Source organism: Indicator indicator, chromosome 34 (assembly GCF_027791375.1).
Source record: "Indicator indicator isolate 239-I01 chromosome 34, UM_Iind_1.1, whole genome shotgun sequence".
Taxonomy (NCBI): domain Eukaryota; kingdom Metazoa; phylum Chordata; class Aves; order Piciformes; family Indicatoridae; genus Indicator; species Indicator indicator.
The window spans coordinates 404,950-430,712 of NC_072043.1; the positions used below are offsets into that span (position 1 = coordinate 404,950).

Below are 25,763 nucleotides of genomic sequence, written 5' to 3' on the forward strand. Positions count from 1 at the left end.
ACAGGTTGAGACCCTCATCCTGCCATGCTACCCCCAGGCCGTGCTCTCCCCAGGGCGCTGGAGGTCAGTGGTGTGAGGGCTGCATGCCGAAGGGCAAGAGGCAGGCGCCCGGCCACAGAAGCAGCACTGCTATAAAAAGATTCAGACACTGAGTATTTCCTTTCCTATAAAATATTCATTGCTGTGCACAAGAGCCAGGGAGCAGAAACCTCCAGCGGTTCTGACTCGGTGCTGCAACAATAACGCAGCTTTATAGAGGCCTTTGGGTTTATTTATACCAGGCTGGAACTGCGGTGCCCTGCCATGAGGCAGCTGCCAGCCATGACACACACCATGGCACCAAACGCCGTGCAGGCCAACCAGGACCCTGTGTGGCTTCTCCTCCTCACTGCCACCAGGCTGAATTATTCCCCAAACCCCTCTTTGCTGCCTGATCTCCCCCTGGGTCAGTCAACAAGAGAATCCATTCATTTCCTGACCCATCTGATCAAGGTAGTGGTGCCACATCTCATTGGCAGCAGGGATCTCGTGGAGTGCTAAGGTCAACTGGCAGCAGTCGCTGCACATGCCAGGCTGCCCCGAGTTGTACCTGCAGGGTGCAGAGGGTGACTTGCCCCCCACTTGTTATTCACAATGTTCGGTGGCACACAGGGAGGCTGCCAGAACTGCCCATGCCACAGTGCTGGGCAGGCTCAGCTCCAGCACTGCCACTACTTTGCCTTCATCTCCCAGCCTGGAGGATTAAAATAGCAGGGAGAGCTATTAAGGACATGGGGAAGGGGGAAGGGAGCTAAGACCTTCCTTTTGCTTTAATAAATAAAGAAGGAAAAAAACTCAAACCAAGAACCTGCACTCAAATCACCGCTGCTGCAAAAAATTGAATAAAGCTTACAGGAGCTGGGAATAAAGATTTGACTATTTCTGTAGCTTGAAAAGGAAAAGGAGGGGGGAGGGAGGGGATGGCTGTCACTGAAGAGCACTGAAACTCCCTGCCCCTACAATATTTATATTTACCACCAGCTAATTTATGAGCTTAAAGCAGATGCTGTGGTGTGATGTCATTCCACCAGCATGCCCAAGCCTTCCCTGTGCACAGACACTGAAGCAAGAATCCCTCCTGCTTCACCTCACCTTACACAGAAACAAGCAACAAACACCAAAAGCATGACTCAGACCCCTCTGCATGCCCTGCCCACAAAGCAGTGCCAGCCACCACTCTCCAAAGGCACTGTCCTGGGCAGAAACTGGAACCAGCAGCCCCTGGAGCAGTGTGTTGCCAGGGCCACGGCAAAGAGGGCAGCCCCAGAATAATTTATACTACTGCTGATTATTATTATTATTACTAATTATTATTATTATTATTTTAAATTTGTTCCAGTGCCCTGGTTTCAGGTCAGTGTTCAACACTCATCACTGACCAAGACTCTCCAGGATGGAGCTTTGCACCCGTCACTGTCTCCCTGTCCCAGTACACAGGTCCATGAGCTTGTGCTGGATGGGATGAGCATGGATGGGAAGCTGTTGGATGTACCCAAGATGGTGCAACTGGCAGCAAGAATCACCTCCTGTCCATAACAGTTGGACCACACAGGCAGAGACGCTGCCCCAGATCCTCCAGTCAGGTGGATCTGCACACCTTGGCTTTCCAAATGGGGTCAGGAATGCAACCATGGCAGGATGCTGTCCACAGAGGTCCACCAAGTGATGGTGCTGGGTGACGGCAGCTCCTGCTGGCTCAGGGTCTCTGCCATACCACCACTGATCCTTGAGACCCACACAAGAAGTTCCACAATGCCAGACTTCCATTGCTGGTCCTGAGCATGGGCACCGAGGGGTTAATGCTTGGCAGGCAGCCCTGCTCAGAGTAACTGCACCAATTCCAGGGTCCGGAACCACCATCCCTGCTCCTTGGGCAGCTGGTGACACTGATGCACAGACATGATGGGCACAGCCTTGGCTGCCCAGCCGGTGCTACCCGTGGGGCCACACTTGGCACGGCACCCACTGCCCCCGCCAGGCTGAGCCACCAGGACACGGTGCCAGCGGTGCCAGCGTGAGCGTGGGGCTTGTTCTGGAAAACAATATCAAATTTCGGGGGCAATGACAGCGACCTTCGCGGCAGGTCCAGCTGTGCAGTGGAATGCAGATGTTTTCGTTCCTAACGCAGCAATAATGAGCAGCTCAGGCATTCCAAGGGGAAAAACACAGCCAGCACCTGGCCTCCTTGGCAGCATGTGAGCACACGCAGTGCCAGTGCCTTCCTCCTAACCTGAAGGGATGGGCAAAGTGCTGTGTACAGCACATTGGATGCCTCCCAGGGAGGTGCCAGGAAGGGCCCCAGAATGATCCAGGCAGCATCATTTTGATGCTCTCTGGGGTGAGCACAGGAGCCAGTGGCCTGCACTGAGCTCACCTTCATGGAGCTGGAATAGCCTCCACAGTGCAGCAGAGCAGGAGATACATCCCCACATCTCTCTCTGATGGCTTTACTCACACTCAGCTCTGTTTTCCCAGTGAGTTTGCACAGCATTCTCTCCTCCCACCCCACTTCCTCCTCCTAGAAGAGGGCACAGATTTCCAGACACATCTCCCATCCCTGCCAGCTACAGAGGAGCCAGACAAAATAAATCCACAGCAGAAGCCCAGCTGCTCTGTCCCATCACGAAGCTGTGTCCTTCTTCCCCCTCACCTCATTAAGGAGATGCTGCGCCCACCCCCTCCACCCCAGTGCACCTCTGTTCTTTAACCCTGCTCCAGCCCAGCTGAGAAGCGCAGCCGGGAAGGGGCAGGAATTGCAGGCACAGGCGGCACAGATCCTGAGGAGTTTTATAAGGTAATCAAATATGCAAGAGATTCAACAAACTAATTTGGAGCACACACCTGGGGTCCTCTGATAACGTCGGCTGTGCCTACACAGCGCAAGGATTAAAATTTCATAGAGTCATGATTTCATCAGTCGCTAAACTACAAAGGATTAATTAACAGCCAGGGAAGAGCTCGTGGCTGGGAAATAGTCTTAAGGAAAATATCTATCTCCCTTCTCCAGATGAATAAAGAGCTTTGATGAAAATGCTTTCTGATTATTAGCAACTCCAAATACCATGGGTTTGTGGCTAGAATTAAGGATGCTCAGCTCCAGTCTGCCGCCCTGACTCTGTGGGTCACTGCATGCCCTCCTGCTGAGCTCTTCCAGGCTGCAGACTGCTGGGACAGGACCGGTGTGTGCACAACCAGGTTCTGGGCCATATTTTGGGCATCCTCTCTCAGCTGGGAATGGGAAGAGCCCCAGGAGTTCCTCTCCACAGCAGCACCAGCGTGAGCCTTTGCTTCCCTGTGAACCATCTGCCCCCAGTTCATTGACCCCTAGAGAGCTCCCGAAGTGATCTCCTTGGCTGCTGTGCCTGAATGAGCAACCTATGTCGGGGGACATAGGTCCCTATCTGCCTGTGCCACAACACAGCCTTCTGCTTCCCACCCTCCCTGCCCAAAACTCCTCCCCCAAGCGTGCAGATCCCATGCTTCTTCTCTAGTGCTGTGGAGAGGGGGAGCCAAGGGGTAATGCCTGCCCCCAGGGAAACCCTGCCTGGCAGTGGGGGCTGAGCCTCTCACACACATGTCCGTGGCACCGAGCACCGGCGGCAGCTTTGGCAGCATGAGCAGAGCCTGGCAGCAGGTCCCCCTCCTTCCCCAGGAAGATGAATTAGGGAGCTGTCAGCCAAGGACAGCCACAGCAGTTGTGTTGCTGTAAAGGGGCAGTGGAAATGTCTTTGATTAATGAAACCGTGATGCTGGGTTGTTAGGCAGCCTTTCCTTGGCAGAGAGATGCCCTCAGACAGGCTAGTCTGCTGCTGATTCTCCAGCAAGACTTCTCCCAGCCACATGATGGTCTCCTTCTGCCCTCCACCACCACCACCGCCTTTGCCTCGGTCTGTGCCGCCTCCTCAGGACTTTCCAGGGCTGATAAAGAACCAGTTATTTCCCAATTAGAAGCCATGACATGAACGCTATGCACCTTGTTGAGCCAGTAAATTAATGCATCTGAACTGTGCTGGGCTTTGGTGAGAGCCCAAAGTGCCCAGGGCAAGGAGGTGGCAGTGAGAGAAGTGACTCAACTGAGCCCTGGCACAGCTCAGGTCTTGTTTGGTATGAGCATCAATAACTGGTGTCCAGCTGGGGAGCATCACTGCCAGTCACTGATGGCACTGCTGTATCTGACTGACTTCTGGTTGCGTGCGCTGGGGTTACCAGGCAGGTGGCACCCCAAAGCCCCAGCTGCTGCCCTGCAAACACACATGTGAGGAGCACGTTCCAGACCCAGAAGTGCCAGGCAGAACTAGGTGTTCCTCCCCACCCCTTCACTCTGTGTGAAAATCCCAAGTGCCCTCTTGGGATGCTTGATGATGGCCTGACTCACCGGGAACATGAGGACAGCGTCCCAGAGAACAAGGAGCACTTTCACCCTGGCTGTTTGTGCAAACCACCTCAGTTTCCACCCAAGCGCCCAAGGTGCAGACACAAAATTCTCATTCTTGGCCCTTCAGGGACAGGGCTGCCTGAAAACAAGGGAATTGCAAACGGCATGGTGGGGATAGAGCACAGCTGGAGTGGGCAGTGCCCGTGTGCCCAGCTGGGAAGGAGTGGGCAGCCAGGGCTTGGCTCAAGGCCATTACTGTCTGCCCAACAGCAAAATCCTCCAATGGCAAACATGTTTAGGGGAAGGAAGATGGGAGTGAGAGGCAGCAGAAGAGCTGCTGCTGCCGAAGCCCAGGGGAGCTGTCAGCACCGTGCAGCACGCGGGGCTGCCTGCGCTGCCTTCACAGTGTCCAGGTTGGCTCTGCTCCCAAAACCGCACAAACAGCTGCACCGGGGGAGCCAGCCAGCTGCTGGCTGCAGGCACGCTGGCAGCCTGTCACCTCCGGCAAGCACAATGCAGGCAGCCTGCGGGCACCGCCAGGTCCCACAGTAGCCCAGGGGACATAGGCATGAGGCTGGCACCTCTCTCCTATTTTGTCTCCTTCTGCCTCGGCTCAGGCACGGGTGTGTTCGCAGCAGAGCACCGGCTGCAGCTTCCCACAATTAGCTCTGCTCAGCCTGCAACATGTTTTGGAGAAAAATAAATAAATACCTCCTGGCTGAGCCAAGTTCCGAGCAGGCTGGGCCAGGCCGCCAGCCCTGACGGCACACTCTGCTCCCCAGCCCTGGCCAAAAGAACGCCGCGTCCCAAGTCGGGTGTTGCCAAGCCGGCCTGGCGCCCCAGGACCTCTCCCAGGAGCCTAGCTCACAACTCATTAATTTATGAGCAGCCTCGCCCCCCTCCCCAATGTGCACAACAGGTTCCATGCAAATTTGGGAGCTTTTAAATTATACTGTTAATGAAAGCAAATAAAAGCAGTTAAAAGGCAATTTGCTCAATTGGTGTTAATATTTAAGCACAGCATGTGCGAAATCAGGATCCTGGAATTTGGTTCTTCCACCAGAAAACTTTTGTGTCTGACTTGCTGTGGTGACAGCTGGGTGCAGCCGGTGTGAGTCTGTGCTGGGGACAGGTCTCAGACCCCCTCGGCTGCAGCCAAAGAGGACTTTTATTGAGGAAATATCACAAATTTACCCCAGCAGATCTCCAACAGCTGCAATCACAGTCCCCAACTCCCCTGTGATGCCAGGCGTGAGGGAGGCTTCCTGGGGTCTAAGAGGCATCAAAGCCTTTAAACTGGGGTGGGGAGCAGCCAGTCAAAGCACTTTTTGCTGTGTGGGAGAAGGGTGTTGATGTCTCATCCCAGGGAAATGTGTCCCTCCCCACAGTCAGGGCAGGAGCCACATCAGCCATCCCTGAGCCACCCAGCCTTGGGAGGAAAAGTGAGGATTGAGGTTGCCTCCTGTTCTCCCCCCGAGCACTGCATGTGCCCAGCTTGGTACTGCGGCCATACAGAGAATGCCACCTAAGCATGGTGGGAACGTAGTGGCCACTGTGCAAGCAAAGGGCCAGGATCTGAGCATGGGACAGCCAAGCTCCAGCATCCCACCCAAGCACAGTACCAGTTGTTGGATGTGGTGTCAGGCGTGCTGTGATGAGAACAAAATCTGAGAGAAAAATGCCAACAGTGACCTAACACCAAAAAACCCAATCCTCATTTCCCTCCCCTAGACAGGGGCTGGAGAAGGCACAGCACAAAGGGAAAGGGCAGCCACAGCCACACTGCTGCTGCTCCTCGGCTTCCCAAAGGGTGCTGGTGGTGGCAGAACCACGGCTGCTGCTCGCTCCCCAGCCCAGCCTGGCCCTTGGCACTGCCCCACTCGGCGGCTGCAATGCTCCTGCACAAATTTGCTTTCAAAACAGGAGCAGGCAGTGAATGAGACCTCGATTTCTAATGGTTGGAAATATTTTGTACACTCTGCTGCTCCCTCTGTACCCCTTTGTTGGGGCCGAGGTCTGCAGGCTAAAGTGGGCACCAAAAGACCATCTGTAGCTCCTGCCTTTACAGAGCAGTTTAAATAGGGGCATGAATGAGCACAGGAATTAATGAATGATAAAGCCTTATGGTCTCAGTCAGCCTCCTACGCCTGGATCTGGTATTCAAACCCTCCCAGCCTTCTGCCACAAAGAGAGGTTTCTAAGCTACAAAAAAAGAGGGGGAAGAGAAAAAGGGGGTGGTGCACGTGCAGGTTTTTAACAACAAACCCAGCGACTTGCCTCCAAGCTCCCACCAGGTCTCCCTGCTCCCATCTGGGGGAAAAGCCGTAGTAGTTCAGGAAAATGGGGGTTTCCCCCAGCCAGCTGCAAACCTCCCTGTGACAGCAAGAGAAGTCCCAGAGTCAGCTCTGTGGCTATCAGGGTTGGCTGTGCACTGTGGATGGGGTCCCAGAGAGGGCACCCTGGGGGTCTCGCACCAGCAAGGACGGGCAGGTTTCGGGCAAGCTGCTTGGAAATGAAACCTGCCTGTAGGTGGTGCAGAGAAATGAACCACAGTCCCCCAGCCCTTCTTGCTGAGCAGCGTGGGGTCCACAAGCAGCCAGAACAGAGCCCAGTTGGCACCCACACTAATGGGCACCTACTGGGCTGCTCCTGTGCAGTGAGTGATACCACAGAGAAAGAAGATGCTGCTGGCTGGAGGTGACAACCAGGGAAAGCTGGGGACATGATGGAATAGCTGTCCCTGAAATAAGGTGACCCCAGGATCAGATTCCCTAAACCTTTTAGGCCCCTAAATGAGAACAGGGGCTGCTGGGGAGATCCTGTCTGCAGAACAGCCTTTGAGAGGTGAGCACGGCAGTGCAGAGTGGTGCAGCCCTGGGACACTGCTCTTATTTTAAAAGCTGTCATGTGTAAAGCATTAGTGGTTTTGAAATTGCATTCTCCAGTTAATTAACTGGACAATCTTTTAGACAGGAAAAGTGAATACAAGCAAGAGCTAGGTGATGAGGAAGGGCCATTTGGGAGCATGTTGCTCCCTCTGAGCTCACTCCTTATGACCTGAGCATCTCAAGGGGCATGGGTGCAGCCTCTAGACCTACTGCCAGAAAACCCCAGGCTGAACCATTCCCTGGATCCTCTTCTGTCTCCCAAAGAGTGCACCCAGATCAGGGATTTGCTTTGCACAGGGACTTGGTGGTGTGAAAAGCCTTAGGAGTTATATGTGGGCAGTAAACCACTGACCTTCAGTTTTAGGCAGGAGGTAAAGTTCACTATTGACTGGCCTGCGGGGTCTGCTTATAGTCACTGCTATCTCCTTGCTAATCTTGCAGGAGGTCAATAGTTCTACAAAAATCTTACAAGCTGTGTCGTTTGCCTACCAACTTCATATCTGGGTCAAAAGGTCAATCACTGCAGCTTGCCAGACTGATCCTGAAGACACAACTCTGTGATCCTGTCCCAAAGCTGCACAGGGGACATGCAGGCAGGTGTCAACCCTCAGCACAGGCAAAGCAGCCAAACCTGTGGAGCAGATTGGCTCTGGAATCACAGGAAGAGTTTTCTCAGCTCAGAGCTAGTCCCAGGCCACAAAAGATGAACTGGGGTTAGGTGCTTGCAGGGTGGGAGTTGCTGCTGCCAAGGGGCTGGGACATCCCCTGCACACCAGGATGCAGATGATGGTCCCTTGGCATCGTGCTGGTGACCACCAGGGCATGTGGTCCCAACACTACTGGTTTGCATGGCACAGTGCTCCAAAGATGCCAACCCTTCCCAGGTGCACAAAATGAGCGTTTATACCCCTGGGCTCCACTTCTGTACTCACTGCAGGGAGGGTGACAGATGGGAGAGGAGCAGAAGCCCTCAGTGGGGCCAGAAGAACGCCAAAGATGAATGAGGATGTGACCTGAGCTCTCCTGCTCCTCATGACTGAGTATCACCACTTGTATTATTTCACCCCCAGGATGCTGCGGGGCAGCACCACCCTGCAGCACTGTGCTTCAGGAGCCAAAGCCTCCCTGGGTGCTGCTGCCCCCCTTGCTGTGTTCCCAACAGCGGGCAGTAGGCTGCGAGGCACAAGCACACAGAGCATTGCTCAGTGCTCTGCAGGCAGGTGTCATAAACAAGCAGGCACACAGCAAACACATCGATCCCCACAGCTTATCGCGCGGCAACCAGCGCTCAGTTACCAGGCTGCTTCCATATGTCACTTACTGCGGGCCGGAGGCGGATGCCTATTTACCATGGGATGCATGGGCAGGCTGAAGGTGTGCAGAGGGTGAGCAGGAGGGGAGGCTTGGCCTCCCTTCCCTCCAGCCATCCCCCCCCAGTATTAAAACCCCCAACCCCTTGCCACTGCCAAGGAGTGTTTACACAGATGCTATTAATCTTTTGCAACTGTTTACACTATGAAAATATCACCTCAGCTGCCCAGGCTTCCATCTCCTTCATTTAAATTCAGATGCTTAATTTCTGTCAAAACAGTGCCCACCAAAATTACCTCCATCCATTTCTGGTGCTCCACTTGCCCTGTCAAGTGAGAGCTACCCAGCAGAGCAGGGAGGGAAGAGGAGAACTGGGGGAGACTCTGCACTGGAGGACTTTTCTCCCCCAGCCTACCTGAGAGCAGCCCTGGGGAGGGAGGTCAGTCTGCTCTGTATGTACCCAGCCTGAGATCTGACCTCCCAAGGAGACACAGCACCCAACTCATTGCCACCTGCGCCATGTCTGCCCTGTCTGACAAAACCCAGCCACCATCCATCAGGAGATGGAGACCCAGCTGGGTTTTTGTGATTGCACCAAGCAGCCACCTGCCCAGCCCAGGAGCAGAGTTTCAGTGGGGAAGGAGCCATCCTCCAGCCATGGCCCATTTGCCAGGGTGTTCTGCAGTTGCCATCCTGGAGGGAATCCTGGCACCTGGGGCAGCTTTGAGTTGCCAGAGCACAAATTTTTACCCCCCCTCTTTACACAGTGCCTCTCAGTAGATCTTTTGGAATTTACAAGATAAATACTGGTAATTTGATTCTTATCTTCTTCAAATCCAATTCTAAGGCAATTCTGTGTAAAGGACACTAATTACAGCCCGAGGGAGAAGCAGAGGTAAGCCATCATGTGAATACTCTGCCAGACAGCGAAGGGGCTACAGGACACTGTGAAGTTCGATAGATCTCAGATCTGCTCCTGTAAGAGAAATCATTTGTTGAGTGAAAATTATTCCCTGCACCACCCCTGCTCCCTGCTAGGTGCTTTGGATGGTCAGCCTGGAACTGTGCTGGATGTCAAGGCAGCCAGGTCTGTACCTGGTTTGCTGGCACTGGGGTTCTCTGCAGAGCCACAGCAATGCCTGGACTGGGATGCACAGAGCCTTGTTGCTTTCCACCCTCGTTTCCTGGCATTATTTACTAACAAAAAGCTCTGACTTTGTACACACAGGGGAATGTGATCAGCAACGTACACTGAGCGTGGGAAAGTTAATCCTCAGCCCAAATATTATGTATTTTCCAACAGACACACCTAAACATGGGCGGTTCTGGCTCTCAAATGAGATCAGGGACCAAAAGCCTTCCATGTGCTCCAGCTACCCAACAGCTGCCTGTTTACTGCCAAGGAGCATCCTGAGGAGGAGAAGGAGGAGGGTGGTGGGGGGACCATGCTGACCACTGCCCATGACACGGTCCCAGCATTATGGCACCTATAAAATAATAAAACGTGACCCCAGGATGCGGAGCCAGGATGTGGCAGAGGACGACACAGGAGGAATCAAAGGGATCTGGCAGTCCAGGAGGGGTCTTGGCTAACGAGCGCCAGAGCAGGCTCCACAGAGCCTATCAGCAAAGCCCCTGCACCCAAGCAGGAGCAGCCACCACTGCAGCAAGAGATGAGCTGTTGGCTGGGCTGAAGAGCCAGGAGTGGCATAGCTCATGATTTAATCCCTTTGGGGAGAGGGCAGAGGTGCATTTCCCAGTACAAGGCTAGTGTGAGCATCCTTTGCTGCCATCCCTCTGAGGGCAATGCCTTTAGTCCTCCTAACGCAGTGACACCTGCAGCTAGCTTGTGTCTGACCTGTCAGCATGGGGCAGATGCCGCGTGAGAGGTGGCCAGAGATAACTGAAAACACAAGCACCATGGACTGGAGCAGAAAAGCTGCCTCAATACCGACCCTCAGCACAGCAGGTGACAGTAATGGCATCCAGGTGCCTTGGGGGCACACGAGGCAGTAGAGTCATGGCCCAGGAGGCACTGGCTGGGCATCCAAGCCAAACCTGAGGCTGGCACTGGGAACTAAGACACGTGCTGCACCACAGCTTCCACACAACATAGCACGAGGGGCAAAAGCACCCAGGCTGTGCCAGCAGCTTTAAGAATTGCTCTTCATCCAGTGCCATGTGTGCAGACATCTCCTATTGCCCTGCTGCCACCATTCAGCAGTGCAGGGCCTGGTAATAAAGTGGAAATCCTCAGGTTTCTGGGGAAGAGCAGCAAACCCTGCAGGCAGTACCTCGGGAGAGCTCCCTGCTTAGGAACGATGTATTCCCCTCTCGCTGTGAAGGAAGTGCAGCTCCTTACCATGGCAAAGGCAGCAGCTCACTACCCAATAACAACCACAGCCTGCATGGGGAACCTGGGTGGCTGCAGAATGAGGAAGGAAAAAATCCCATGTCTGACACAGGCAGGGCCCTGAACAGAAATGAGCTGGAGGAGAGAAAGGAAAGTGTCTGAATATGCACAGCCACTGTGGCTGCAGCCTGGCAGGTGCCCCAGCAGAGCAAACCCAGTGCCCTCACAGCCTGGCCACGGTCTGCTGGAGTGGTCACCTGTGGAGTGGTCCCTGATGAGACCTACCAGGACTGGGGCACTGGGAGGGTTCACAGCATCATGGTGGGACCAAGGTTTAGCACTCAGATGGGCATCACAGAAGGGATGCAGGACATGGCAGGGATCAGGAACATGACAGCAGGGACCGGGGCCAGACTGGGGGCTGTGGCTGAACCAGGACTTGGCTGGGCTGGGGGAGGCCTCACTGTGTCTGGCTGCCCTTTGTGTGCTGGCTGCTGCCCAGGCTCTGTAGTGTCTCCTCTGTCACTGCTCCTGCTCCCCACTTACTTATGCAGAAAGCTCCTGCTCCAGGCACAAAGGAGCCCTGCAAAGCCTTTGCTGCACAGCAGAACCAGCAAGGAAGGACCTAGACCCCAGGACTGGCCAGGAAAGAGGACAGAGCACAGCACACACAGGGCTGTAGGCAAAGCACTGGCAGCAGTGTCCCTTCCCAGAAGAGCCTCGTGGTGAAGCAAACCCTGCATGGCACAACTCTGGAGCAGAATCCAGCTCCCACACACACATACCATCTTTTGGGCCTGGTGGAAAACCCTTAATCTGCACCAAACCCAGCCAGACTCTGTGCCGTGGAGCACATTTGGCACCAGGGACTGAAACCACACAACCATGAGAGCGCTGAGGATGCAGAGCCCACTTGTGGCACATCTACATGAGAAGCCACAGTGCCGAGGACCAGCAGCCAGGCACACACAGCCTCGGGGAGCCCCAGCCCCACGGTGCAAGCAAAAAGCAGAGTGGTTTGCTTTCAGCGCTGGCAGGAAGAGTCCTCCCAGCCCACGCGAGGTCAGTGATCCTTATCAGCCACCATCAACTCTATGTGCGGGTGGCACCAGGCGCCTGGGCAGATGAAGTCAGGGAGAGTAGAGGAAAAGAAGCAATGTTTGCCTGCCAGCCTGAGCCCACGATGCCTGCTGCAGGACCAGACAGGCTCCAGTGCATTGGCTGCTGTGGCCGGGGGGTGTCAGATAGCCTTCTCTTCACATAGGCGTCGCAAGTGGGAAGCTCACTGCAGACGGCTGCTCCTGCACTTAGCAACAAAGAGGCTAACCAGGGAGCTGCTCTCCACCTCCAGCCCAAGGAGGAGGATGTGCCACAGCTGCTCATGCTGGCAGCATCAAGGCTTTGGCGCGTGGATGGCAGAGTGCACCCCGCTATGCACTCAAGACCCACCACCCTTTTTTGCCATCTTCTTCCCATCTCCTTCTAGACAGCCACAGCTGGATGGGTCCCTGTCCCAGTGATGAGGTCCAATGTGAGCTCTACTACTGGCCCTGACTGGCAGCTGTCCCAATGTGCCAGAGCAGCACTGGCTGGCATCACCCGGGCTCACACTGAGCAATGGCTGTATCAATGGCACATGACTTGCCAGAGCCCCCCACTCCTCCCACCCACATGCTGGCTGGACTTGGCACCCACTCACAGCAGCTCCCACCCCACTAAATAATGCATTGGGCAGCCCTAATTAATGGGGGAAGGGTGATGAACATTTCTGGGCTGCTCTCAGTTACACTTGGGCAGACACTGAAGGAAGAGCTGCCTCCAGCCAAAGGGTCAGAGCAGCCAGAAATCAATATGAGTGATGGCCCCTGCATGCCAAGATCCTGGGGAGCTGGGTGCCATGAACAGGGCTGGGCGCACCCTACAGGCAGGGCTGGGAGCGGCCCCGGTGCTGCCCTGCTCTTGCCCAGATACCACTGACTCAGCACCCTGCAGGCTGGGAGCTACCGGTGGCCTGGTTCCCACCACAGCACCGATCACCCACAGCCCCGGTCCTGCACGTGATGTTCCCCGCAGCCCCCAGAAACGCAAAGCTCCAAATTCCCCAAAACCCCCAACAGAACGTTGCACTTCACTCAGGGTGACAACGAATGGCAAGGCTGTGGGAAGGTGAGCAAGGCCAGAATGGCATTTCCCACCCCTCCTCCCTGAGAGCAACAGAAGATGGGGACCTGAAAAGCAAAATCAACAACTCCTTTTACTTTTTTGCCATGGCGAAAGCTTTCATCCACTACCCCAGCTCCTGGTGAGCCTGGGAAGCTGCAGGAGTGTGCCCACTTTGCTCCCTGAAAGGTGAGGGCAACATGGGCAGAGCAGTCCAAAAAGCCTTGGCATGCTACTGGCTACCTCCAGCCACCGCTCTGGTTTGCAGAAGCACTGGCACTCAGCACTGAGGATCTCTTCTCTGAACAGAGGGAAAGGAAGAAAGAGCAGAGGAAGTCCTTCTGTTCCTAGTAAAAATAGCAGAGCACCCAGCAGGGAGGCACAGAGCATTTCACAGAAAGGGGCCCAGCACACAAGCTGTGCTCTGACCACCCCACGGCACCATGCCCCAGGCTCATCATGTGACACTGGCACAGAGCACCTGCCACGGTGCTGGCGATGAATACGGTGCCACTGTCCATGCCCTCTGCTGGGTGCAAGCAGGATGCAGCGCCAGTGCCGTGCTGGCGTGGGCAGAGGGAGGCCGGTGAGGGGCTGGTGAGGCGCGGGTGTTGCACAATGCCTGCGCCTTATCTCTCCCATGCCAAGGCAGTTTGTGTGTACTGCGCAGCAGGCAGCAACCTCAGCCCGTGCCATGATAAGATGCCCGTCACAAGCACGTGCCACACCGCCAGCCCTGGTTCACATGCTCTGGGAGTGGCTCTCTGGCTCTGCCTGCGCTGAGCATCCCTATGCCCATCCCCTTGCTGCTTCCCCCCTGCAGGCAATCCTGCCCTGCAAAAACTTGAGCATCTTGTTACAAACCCAAGCAATGAGGATGCTCAAGCTCATGGCTGTCTCCACTCCCATGCCAAGGCACAAAGCCAAGGGGGTAGCCAAAGACAGGCAGCAAAATCTGGAGACCTGTGAGGCACCCAGGGAGCCTGGTGCTGCCACACGTGCACGCTTCCAAGAGGACCAGCTGGGTTTGGCTTGGACTTCTGTTACTGTGCTGCAGTTAAATGGAATTTCTTCAAGTCGCAGCCTTCACAGGTTGGGCTCTGCATGCCAAGATGAGTACAACCTGTCCCTGAACACCTTAACAAAGGCCACACGGTAAGTGCTCTACCAGCAGTGCCAGAACAGGCTGCAGCAGGGCAAAACACACTGCCTCTTCATCTCTCCTTCCTAATATCACTTATTATCAATAATGCATGGAGAGAAAAAGGGGAAAAGGTGACAAAGGGCAAAGCGCAGGGAGCCCAGCACCATCCCCAACCAAGCACTTTCAGTGTGTTGATGGAGCGGGGAATAGCTAGTGGCTGTCACTGGTACCTGGTGCACAGGTGTAAGGGCTGGGCTGTGCCTTTAGGGAAGGCCCTAGGAATGACTTTGTAATCAACATAGGTCCTCACTAAGGGGAAAACCCATTTTCAGCCCTGGCTTTGGGTGCAGAAGACACCCGCTGTGCCGGGGTCGGCTCTGCCATCCAAGGGGCACAATGCAGGGAGCCATGTTGGCGTTTAATTGAGCAAAGACTATCTGCAGCCTTTCAGCAGGAAAACTGACTCGGACCTGGCATGAGTGGCACAGTTATTCCACATGGAGACCAGCACTCCAAATGGCAGTGCCAGCTGGGATCATGTGCCCACTTGCCAGGTACCTGCTGAAAGGTTGGGTATTGGGGTTCCATCTGCCCCGGCGATGCAAACAGGCTGGCGCCGGCGGCTGTGGGTTTTTAGTTTCTCTTTGTTTTTCCACTCCGTCGATGTCTGCTGTCTTTGTAGGTCACCGAGGTGAACACGGGCGTCCCCCTCCCCACTCTGACTGGCGTTTTCAGGCACGTAGAGGTGCCTTTTTTCATAGTGGATGCAGAGGTCCCCTGCGTGCTGGTGCTGTGGCACCACCCGTGACAGCACCCTCTGCTCACCCTCTTGCCAGCATCCAGCGTCCCTCCCCCGGCACTCTGCTGCGGCGCAGGGAGCCGGCGGCGCACGGCGAGGCAACTGCTCCCCTCCTCGCACAGCACTGAACAGCGCGGGGGTTATCAGCGCGGCTGATACACGCAGATAAAGAGCCCTTCTCCCGCGCTGACACCGGTAACAAAGCAGGGTGCTTAACGCCGATTGATGGCGGGCGGCTGGAGTCAGGCTCTCCGCACTTCGCCGCGCTCCTGCGGGCGTGCAGCAGTATTTTCGCGGCCGCGCAGCGTCGGCTCGCTGCTAACCGGCGTGCGATGAAACGGCACGGAGACGGCGAAGGCCGACAGAAAACTAAAGCGGCCCAACACGGCGCACATCCAGCCATAATCTACTTAAAATCAGTTAAGAACTCTACAGGGAAAATGATGCGGACGGCCCTGGCCCCTGGCCAGGCCGCGGAACCTTGCGCCTGCAGCCCCAACTCGACAGCGATGAGCTCTCCTGCAGCTGCAAAATGGCCACCCCGGCGCATGGCAGGGCCAAAACCAGCAATCCACCTTCAGCTGCACAGCCACGTGGCCTAGTGCTCTCGCAGGGGTCTCTGCTGCTGCCCACACCAGCTGCAGCAGTTCCCCAATCACTGCGAGGGCAGACGGGCACTCAAACCCACGCTGAACACTTGTGGCATGGCTCAGCCTAGGTAATGAGCAAGACACACATTCAATGCTCCTGAGCAGCCCACAGCAGCCCTTTGCAACCAGGCTCAAGCCAGGGAACATCAATAGATGTCACAACTGCATGGAGAGCTGTAAGCTCACATTAAGCAGCGTATAACCACACACAGAGCTGCCTGCCTTGCTTGCAGCAGCTCAGAGGATGCACAAACCTTCCTCTGCTGCTCCTGTTAACAGTCGTCCACCCAGAGGCCCCTATGTGACACTCTCCTTGTTTCAGCCACTCCCTGTCCCATGGGCTTGTTGTAGTGGCCAGTTTCTGCCAGGGCTGGAGGCTGAGCCAACCTCCAGGAAGCCCAACGGCACCCAAGAGGTGTGAGCATGCTGCCATCACGGTGGCATTTGGCTGGCACTCGCAGGCACTGCGCACCCATCACTCATTGTCTGCAGATGCTGGCACATCCTGACATCGCCCACCAGTGATGGCGAAGGAGGGAGCGATCCTGGCCAAGGACTGAACCCACCAGAACACATGGAGCTGCCCAGCACCGGGCTGGGGGAAAAAAACCTCTTGCACGCAGCGTGACACAAGCCAGGACTGCCGGGGTGAGGAGGAATGAATGGAGCAGGCTAATTTACACAGGAAGTGAGCACTTACCAGACCCTTCATCCCAACACACAAAACCCTCTGCCATCTCTGGAAGCAATTACACCCAGTTAACATGATCTGCCTGCCACTAAAATTAACTGCAAACAGAAATATTTTTCACTTTTGCAATAGGAGATGGCATGGCCCCATGTTTGGCTGCCGGGAAATATTTAGTAATTACTCATTTAAAGCCTCTCTTGAAGCTATCAAGGAGGGGAGGTGGGGGGCAGCAAAAGAAAAATCTTGCTAATTGCAAGCAAAAAGGCAAATGCAGATCTCTTTACTCCATCCAAGGCAAATAGATTTATGCACTGGTGCAACTAAAGGGCCATCATCGCATCGAAGCAGGGAAGGCTGCAGGGATGCTGCCTGGGCTGCTCTGCACCACTCCCATCACCCTTGACACAGCACCGGCTCTCCAGGGTCCCTCTGCATGGCCAATGAATGCATCCCGAACCAGCACCACTCCAGGAGTTACGACGAGAGTTGCAAGGGCTTCACAGAGCTTGTCGAGGAACACAAGCAAGGGATGTCAGGCAAGCACACAGCAGGGAAAAAGCCACCCCAGTGTCCTTGATCAAGGCAGGTTTTGTGACTAGGGTCACAGCCATATGGTTGATAGGGATGGGTTGGTGCAGATCCACCCATCCTGGTCCCCGGGACATAAGCAAGGCTGGGGAAGGTGGCTGCAGCCTGGGCAGTGGACAGCATCCCCATCACCCTGGGAAGCCTCTCTTGCAGCAGTGAGCTGCACAGTGTGAACAGTGCTGGGCAGCCCATCAGTGGGGAAGGCAAGGGGGAAAAGAAATTAAATACAAACACATTTAAAATGGTGTTTTCTGTTGGCAATCCCGGACTTTGGCTTTAAAAGGCATCACCCAGACAGCTAAAGCGATGCAGAGTAACGAGGGAATAACTTGAGACCAAAGGGGGCTTTTGCCGCACCACACCAGGAGCTGGGTATGGAAATGGTTAAGTCCCCCACTGAATAAATCAAAAGTTCAAGGCTGCAGCACAGCCTGGCCTATCCCCCTCTGCCCGTGACAAGAACCAGAGAGCCCCCAAAATCCGAAGCATCCTGTGCGGGGTCTCAGCCAGCACTCACGGGTTACATGCTCGGGGTCAGCGCCGTGGCCCTCAGCGCCAGCATTCATTTCCTGCACGGGGCACGGCCTCTGCCCAGAAAGCTAATCAGGGCTTCCTTGCCCTGCGCCCGCTGACGCTGCTTCCCATTAGCCCTTATGATGCCAGGTGCCGCTAATAAGGCACATCAGCAAGAAACTGGAGCTGCCGAGGAGTCCTCGGACTCTGGAAGTAATCATAGGCAGGGTTTGGGGAGCTGCGGCTTGGTTCTCCCTCCCCCACTAATTTTCTGCTTTTCTTCCTTTTTGTAAAGTTTTGGCTGCAGAGGAACAGAAATTGCCCAACGCTTAAAATCAAATAAAACCCAGCCAGGGTACCAGTGTACCAAAATCAGCATTTGGAACACCTCACCGAGCACTGGGCTTCCCATGCTTTGTGTTTATGGCTTTATTGGTGCCCTGTGCCTGCTCTCGCTGTGACACACCCAGCAGTGCCAACATGCCTGATGGCATCAGCCACACAGTGCTAGGCTAAGCCTGGTGGAGATGGATGGAGGTGAGGCTGCCTGAGAAACAGCCAGAGCCTGGGCTATCCTCCTGCAGGGCTATGCAGGATTCACTACAGCATCAATGTTGCAGCTCCATGCAGACAGTGGACCAACAGCTGCATGTCACAGGGACTGTGGGATCAGGCAGTGTCCCCAAGCAGGATCATTTTGGAGTGGCAGAAGCATCACTTCCTGATCCTGCACACCTGGAAGCAGCCAAGTAGATCTGCTGCTCCTCTGTGCTTCAGCAAGGGGAGAAGAGGGCAAAACTCTGCAGTGGGGAGGTTGTGGCTGGCCAGCAGCCAAGCAAACCTCCTTGGTCCTGCCCACAACACAGCCGGGGCAGCACATGTCCTTCAGGTGACAGCTCAGCCATGAAACCTCAAAATGCCAAACTCAGACCTGCAAACTGGGTCCAAACCACCCCTAGGGGAGCACTGTCAGACTCCATGGGCCTCACACCTCCATCACTGCAAACACTTTCATTCTCCAGCTCACTGTCTCCATCTCACATGGACACAGCACATGGCATCGCTACAGTGGCCAAGTTCCTGGGCAGTATTGCAGACTTTGAGTGCTCAGCTGTGCCAAGAATCAACTTCATGGAGTCACATCCCTGCCTGTGATCTGCCCTGTTGCTATCAGCATCCAAAAAAATGAAACCAGATCTTCTACTGAGTTTTAAGGCATTTAACTTCTTGATGAGAAATCACTCGGGGCTCGGTGCAGCACTCATGGTGCAGCTCAGGAGGTTTCTCCTCACACAAATGAGCCCAAAAAGGGCTGCTGAACTATAGCTTTTTGCCTGCAATTAGAGGCAGCGATCGATGCTAACATTAGATTAAGTTTGAACTTTGCTGAACCCAGAAGGAAATCTTTTATAAAAAAAATTAAAGAGTCACTGACTCAATATACACTCAATTAGTCAGAATCATGAGCTTGGGGAAGGAGGGAAACATAAGGAAGGGTGAAGAGGAGCTCGTGGGTTCAGGCACCCAAAACCCCGATCAGAGACAGCGCCAAGGCTTGCGGAAACCAAAGGGGCAGAGTTCAATGCTCCTGGCTCCCCCCTGCTGTGGTAGGGGGCTGGCAGCACTGCCACAAGGGTGACCAGGAGCCAAGCTCCTGCACAGGGCCAGTGCAGCCGACCATCCCCCTGGGCACTCTCCGTCACCCAGGGTGAGCAAACCTCCACTGAATCCCAAAGCCCAGAGACAAGCCAGCCTGGTCCTCCTCTGCTTTATCCTGCGTGCACTTCCCCTACTAAGGAGGAGAGGAAGGAGGAGAGGAAGGCTCCAAGGCTGTAAGTACACACAGATATTTATGCTTCTATAGGCGTGTGTATATGTAAACAAACATCCCACCATATGCACAGGCTCCTGCTGCAGTGTAAACAGGCACTACCTCATCCAGATCCTTGCAGACACAGCTCTGGACAGCTTTGGGCTCTGCCCGTCAACTGCTGAGGTTTGGCACGTGAAAGCCACCATGCTGGGCAACCAAACATTGTGCCAGGCAGTTGAGCATCCCTTGGCACTGCCTGTGCTGGAGGTGCCCCTCCACAGCAGCTGCCCTGGCCCCCAGCTCACTGCAGCTGGGAGTGATTCTGCTCTGGGCACCTTTCCACCTGAGGTTGGAAAGCAAAACCACAGTGGTGAGCATATGGCAGAAGGAGGTCAGTGAGAGCTGCTGGCCGATGAGCAGCACTGTGGTGCCCTCGGCACATCCTGCCCAGCTCAGGGAGGGGGTGCTAGGACCTCAGCATGGGGTGCAGAGCTCCCCAGGCCAGCGCTCCCCCCAGACACTGGAGTGACGAGGTGGCTGTAGCCAGCACAGTCCAGCTGCCACCAGCATCAGAACTGCTCCAGCCAAGTTACAGATTCCAGCCTAGAGAAGATGCTGCTCAACAGCGGTGTGAACACAATGGGATCCCACAGACCCTCCTTTCTGGTACCTTGTCATTCTCACAAGGTACCAGAAAGCAAACACTATGTAAAGGCCACACGAGACTGGGTCTGCACACGAAGCACTTCAGGTTAGACTTGCAGGGGTGTGGGGCAGGTGAGTTCATCTGACTGTCTCCCAATACCTTTCAACGTGGATGGTCTTACAGATGGCTTTAAAAACGGCTCAAAGGATTTGGCTCACCCTGCAAAGTTTGCCAGCACCAAGTGATCTTTCTGAAAGCACCAACAGACACATGGAGCCGGAGCCAAAGCCACTGCCTTTGAGGGGCTGGTTCTCAGCTCCATGTTCAGGCAGGACCCCTGAGCTCACGGGAGCCCAGCACACACCCAGCCTCCAACAGGGCTCAGCAGTCACTGAGGAATCAGCTATGGCTGCAGCCACGCTCATCTGAATCAGCCCAGCTCAGGCAGACTGGGCCACACTCCTCCATCTCCTGACCACTGGGTGAAGGATCTGGACTCACCATCCGCCCTGCAGAGCCGCAGGCAGTTGCAGAAGGGCCCTGTCCTGCAGCCACTCCAGGCATTGCTCTGGGGCTCGGGGAGGGAAGGGGAGATACTGGAGAGTGTGGAGCAGAAGAACGTTAAAATTCTCCCTGAGCCTCCACTGCAGCTCCCCCCTGGTGACGTTTGGTCTGCATCACCGCAAACCGTGGCAGCTTTGGGCACACCAAGCGACAGTAGCCCAGCTCTGCTGCCTGCCTGCTGGGGGAACAAAGCAGAGGGCAATCCCACAGTGCTGGGCATCCCTCTGAAGGCTGATGCCTGCTCCCAGCAGGATCCAAGCCACTGGCCAGACTGGGAGGTGACGCTGCCATCACTCGCAGCCCTGCATGGAGCTGAGAGCCCCCACGCTGGGCACGTTCGTGGGCTGAACGTGTGGGAGCTGCGGCTCCAGCACCTGACGCTGGCTCTGGCACATCCTGCACTGCCTGTGCCTCAGCGGCACCGGCTCCCCAAACGGGGAGCACGCTGGCACGACACCCTCCGCGGGTGGGGTATGTGCATCAGGACTAATTAACCTGTTGATTCATTAACAGTCTGACATGGTGTGCAGCCCAGGGAGGCTCCAAGCAGCTCCAGCACTGTGCCAGTGCTGCTGTCCTGCCACAGGGCTGCTGCCATGCTGGGGGCCAGCACCGTGCTCACCAAAGAACGTCCAGCACCGAGGGGTTTGGCTGATGATGCCAGTGTAGATGCAACAATAACACAGCTCCATTGCCTGTACAAACCCGGGGTGACTTCTGGTCCACACTCCCAGGATTGTTAAGCAGAAGCACCAAACTCATGCCGAAAACAACCACTGAGCTCCCAACCCCGCAGCAGCTCCCTCCAGTGTGGGGCTTGGTGTGAGCACAAAGATGTCACCACCTGGAGCATGGAGCCCCAGAATCGCAGCTGCTGGAGGTTCTACTCTGAAGCTGTCCCTGCAGGGAGGTACTCGTGGCTCTGTGTTTGCCCTGGCTTTACCCAGCCTGGTCCCCATGTCACTTTGTGCAAAGTGCAGGTAGCTCCTAACCTGGGAAGCTGAGCAGCAGCAAACTGCTGGGCTGACCAGGCGCTGCATGCTGCAATTCCAAATGTCATCACTGTGGCTGGGCGCAGGGATCCCACAGGTCTCTCCCCACATGGAAGCACCCAGCTGGAGCACGAGGGATACATTCCCAGCAGAGGATGGCCAACACCCCACTGCATCTCTTTACACACCATCCACACACAGATCTCTGACTCAAATGGTAGCAGCTGTGGGGTCAGAGGAGGCTATGGGGTTTGTAGTAGCAACAAACACCTACGGCCCAAGCCCCATCTGGGTTGCCCTCTTAGCCCACACTTGCTGGAAGGAACCTCCTGGCATGGCTACCAGAGCTGGAAAGTTGCAACAGCTGCTCCTCTGTGTACACCTCACAGCTTTGGGGAGCCTGTTGAGAGCTTTGCACTGGCACAGGCAACATCCAACCGAAAACTAAAATGGTCTGGCAAGATCCTACCTGGCACTTCCGGCACAGTGCTGGCACTCACCTGTGCTGCTCAAGGGTCTCGTTGTCCGGCAGCTCTGCCCCGCACACGCTGCACTGCTCGCCCAGGGCTCTGCTCTCTGTCTTCATGCCAGCTGCCAGCTCCCCCAGCTTGTTGAAGAGCTCCCGCTGGATGAAGCCCTGGGGCAGCAACCCCCCGTAGGCACTGAAGTCCATGGAGACAGCCAGAGCTGGCTGCACGTGAAGGGCAGATGCCACAGCCGGCGGCACACCAAGCACCGATTCAGTCTTGTGGTTCGGCAGCAGGGTATAGATGCCCATGGGCTTCTCACCCTGGACGACGGTGGTAGAGGGCTCTGGACCCAGAGGCAGCCCCTGGCTGGCCTCAGGTGGTGGCTCGACACCCTCCTCGCGGGTGTAGTGCAGTTCACGGGCACTGGTGATGACACTGCTGCGGGTCGGGGTACCAGGTCCTTCCTTGCCCTTCTCGTCAGGCTTCTCCCCACTGGAGGCCCCAGGCTCGGCCATCTGGGGGCTGTCATGGCTGGAGGCATCGTCCACCTGCATCACTTCGGTTTTGACCTCAGTGAGGCCGGGGTGACGGCAGCTGCTGGGGCGCGAGTCCTCAGGGGCAGCAGGGGGCAGAGTGCCCTGCAGCAGCGACTGCCCAATGGTCATCAAGCTGTCCACTGCTGCCTTGGTGGGACTCATGGCAGAGAGTGGGCCAAAGGAGGCAGAGGCTGAGGGGCTCTGCTGTGCTGCAACTCCAGGCAGGCTCTGGCCAGCTGCGCTGGTGTAACCACTCTCCTCGCCAGCTGGCTTGGAGATGAAGAGGCCCCTGATGTACCTTGACTTCCTCTCCTCGTCTTCCTCAGCGGTGGTGGCAGTGGCTCCGTCAGCCATGGTGACCTCAGTATCGTTGTCCTCGGAGGCCTGGATGGTCTCCAGGATCTTCAGGCACTGCTCCTCCAGGTACTCGATTTCCAGGATCTCAGCAGCGTAGAGCAGGTCATCCAAGTCTTCGACCTTGGCCTGCAGGGTGGCAGTGTAGGCGTACTCCAGGATCTGCTGGAAGGTCTTTGGTGAGAGGAAGTCCAGAGTGTAATGCTGACTGTTGCGGTGGAAGAGGATCTCGAACATCTTGCTGGTGCAGGCCAGCACTGTCCGGTGTGCATGGAACTCCTGGCTGTCCACCATGATGACCACGTCGCAGAGCGTCCCTGCCAGGCGCATCTGGTTGGCTTTGTGCAGCAGCCCGGTGGGGTGGCAGGGGTTCTGCAGCTGGATCATGCCCATCTTAGTCAGATCCATGGCGCTCCCCAGGCTGGCTCATCAGGGGGCCTCACCGCCGCTCAAATCTGGGACCAGCTTTGTGTGCCGATATCTGCAGAGACAAAAGGCAGGGGGAGAGGACCGGCGTGGGGCGGGGGGGGGGGGGGGGGGTGGGGGGGAGGGAAGCGGAAAAAAATTGGTAGAAGAGGAGAGGGAGAGGAGAGGTGGGAGAGGAGAGGTAAGAGAGGAGAATAGGGAGAGGAGGAGAAGAAGAAGGAAAGAGGAAAGGAAGAAGAGGAGGAGAGCGAGATTAGCTGGCAGCCTGGCGACACTCGCCGAAAAGTTTCTGCGCTGGGCTCGGCGACGCAGCCGCTGCTGGAGCCGCTGCTGGAGCCGCCCGGGGAAGGGGCGAGTTCCCTCCCCGCCGCCGCCGCCCGGCTCCGCGCGTCCCGTTTCCCCTGCGGGGCCGGGCCGGGCAGCTGAGACCCATCAGGTGCAGGGCGGGCGGGGGTCCCGGGCAATCCCGCCCCCCTGCCCGCACTCACGGCGGCCGGCGGCTGCTCCGGCAGTTCGCACTGCCCGCTCTCATCGCCGCCGCCGCCGCTCGCCGCGCCGCGCAGCAAATCACGACGGCGCCGGCCCCTGGGCCGCCCCGCGCCCACGTCAGGGCCCCCCCGCGCCCACCCACCGCCCGCCCCCCCCGCCGCCGCCGCCGCCGCCGCCGCTCCGCGTTGAGCGCGGGCGCCCCCCGCCGGCCCCGCCCCGCGCACCGGCTCCGACCCCGCCGCGGCACCTTGCGGGGTGAGCAGGACCGGCACCGCGCCAGGGCAGAGCTACCGGCAGCAAACATGGAGGAACCGAGCACCGGGGAGCGGGGTGCCGGGGAAACCGGACACTCAGAAGAGCCCAGGAACGGACGAAACCGGGCACCAGGGGAGTTCGGGCACCCGAAGAAAGCGGTGCGGCTGCTCCCCGGCCCCGCCAGGATGCGCGCGCCGCCCCACCCACGCGATACGCCCGCGGGGAGACCCACGGCAAAACCTCCCGCCGAGCAACCGCGGGGCTGCCAAAGCTCGGCCCCGGGGCTGCTGGTGGAGCAGGCGGTGGGTGCTCGGGCTGAGCCACAGGAGGGAGTAAAACCTCCCCAGAAAGCCAAGTTGGGGGACGCAGATAAGTTTTGTCCCCAGACGTGCCAGGTGCGACACGCCCCTGTTGGCACATGGCCCCCATAAAGGTGGTTTTGCCGAGATCAAACATATCCCCTAGGGTGGCACCACTTGTTGGCTCTCTGTACTCATCTATAGGGACCTGGTGGTCTGAGTCTCAGGGTCTGAGTGGCCAAGGATGGGAGATGGAGATCTGATGGAAAGAATGAGAAGGGGACACGTTGACAGCTCAGCAATACCACCAATGGAAAAGGCAGCGGAAGAATATGTGCCGTGCAATGCCCCATGCTGAACCATGGCTATGCCTACACCCTGGTGCCCATTCACAGACCAGCACCACCTCTGGGGCCTGGTTGGTAGCAGTGGCACAGAGCACCCTCTGCCTCCCCAGCACTACCCAGGCACAGCACCACGCAGGGCCTGCGCCACCAGCTCAAACAACCACCACGGCTAATATTAGCACAAAGATACCCTCAGGGTAAAGCAGCACAAATGTAATCTAAGGAGAACGTTCTGGTGATGTGTGTTTATAATTATAATGGGATTTAATGTACTTGGGGACCAGATGAGAGCAGTCATTTAACAAGAGCAGCCCAGTGACGAGGCCTGGGGAGCAGAGGCGGCATGGCTCAGGCCGGTAACGCAGCGCTGCCAGTGCCACACCTGAGGGGAAGGCATCAGCCACCACTGGGTTTTTTCAGGGGTTATAACTCTGCTGCTGTAATTGGCAGCAAGCAAAGCTGCAGTGTGCAGGCAGCCATTGTGCCAGCACGATGAGATTTTTAATTGCCTAAAACCCCTCCACTTCCTCCCCCTCCCCAACTCTTCAACCCCAGCAGCTGACGGGGAGGGCTGGCAAGGCAGCACGGCTTCAGGTGTTTGTTTACCCTCCTCTGACTCCTGAAAGGCTTGATTTCAGGACTGAGATTTTGCAGGCAGTGAGGGGGATGTTTTTAGAGTAGCTCACATGAAATTAAGCTGCGTGAGTCCCATTAGCAATAATGGAAATCCCACGGCTAAATTCCCAGGCAGCATCCTGAAAATTAACCCCCCAGCCCCTCCCAGCAGCCGGCGCTGCACTTTTTGTCACTCCTGTAACACACAGCAAAAGCTGCAGAGTTGGTTAAGAGACGACCTCCCGTGGCTGCCTTTGCTGCAAGGCACCAGATAGGTCATGCATCTCAGGTGGGACATCCCTGTTTTCTGGATAGTGCCTCCCCAGACTCACAGTGTTCCACCACACTGCTGCCATAGGCAGAGTGAGCTGGGGTCGTTGGAGACCTCCCTGGACAGTGGAGGGGTTGAGCGTCAAGGTTGTTCTAGATCTTGAGGCAAAGCATGT

The 25,763-nt window shown here is 56.3% G+C and overlaps 1 protein-coding gene across 2 annotated transcripts in view; it reads right to left on the bottom strand.

Annotated features, from left to right (window-relative positions):
* The window catches only part of ZBTB16 (zinc finger and BTB domain containing 16), a 57,529-nt gene extending 33,692 nt beyond the window's left edge, over positions 1-23,837 (bottom strand). For both annotated transcript variants that reach the window (XM_054395531.1, XM_054395530.1), the window contains exons 1-2: positions 23,801-23,837; positions 22,027-23,367 (exon numbers count right to left, since the gene is read on the bottom strand). In XM_054395531.1, coding sequence (XP_054251506.1) covers positions 22,027-23,294 — 1,268 coding nt within the window. In that variant the 5' untranslated portion in view covers positions 23,295-23,367; positions 23,801-23,837. The remainder of the gene's footprint in view (positions 1-22,026; positions 23,368-23,800) is intronic.
* Positions 23,838-25,763: the final 1,926 nt, after the last annotated feature.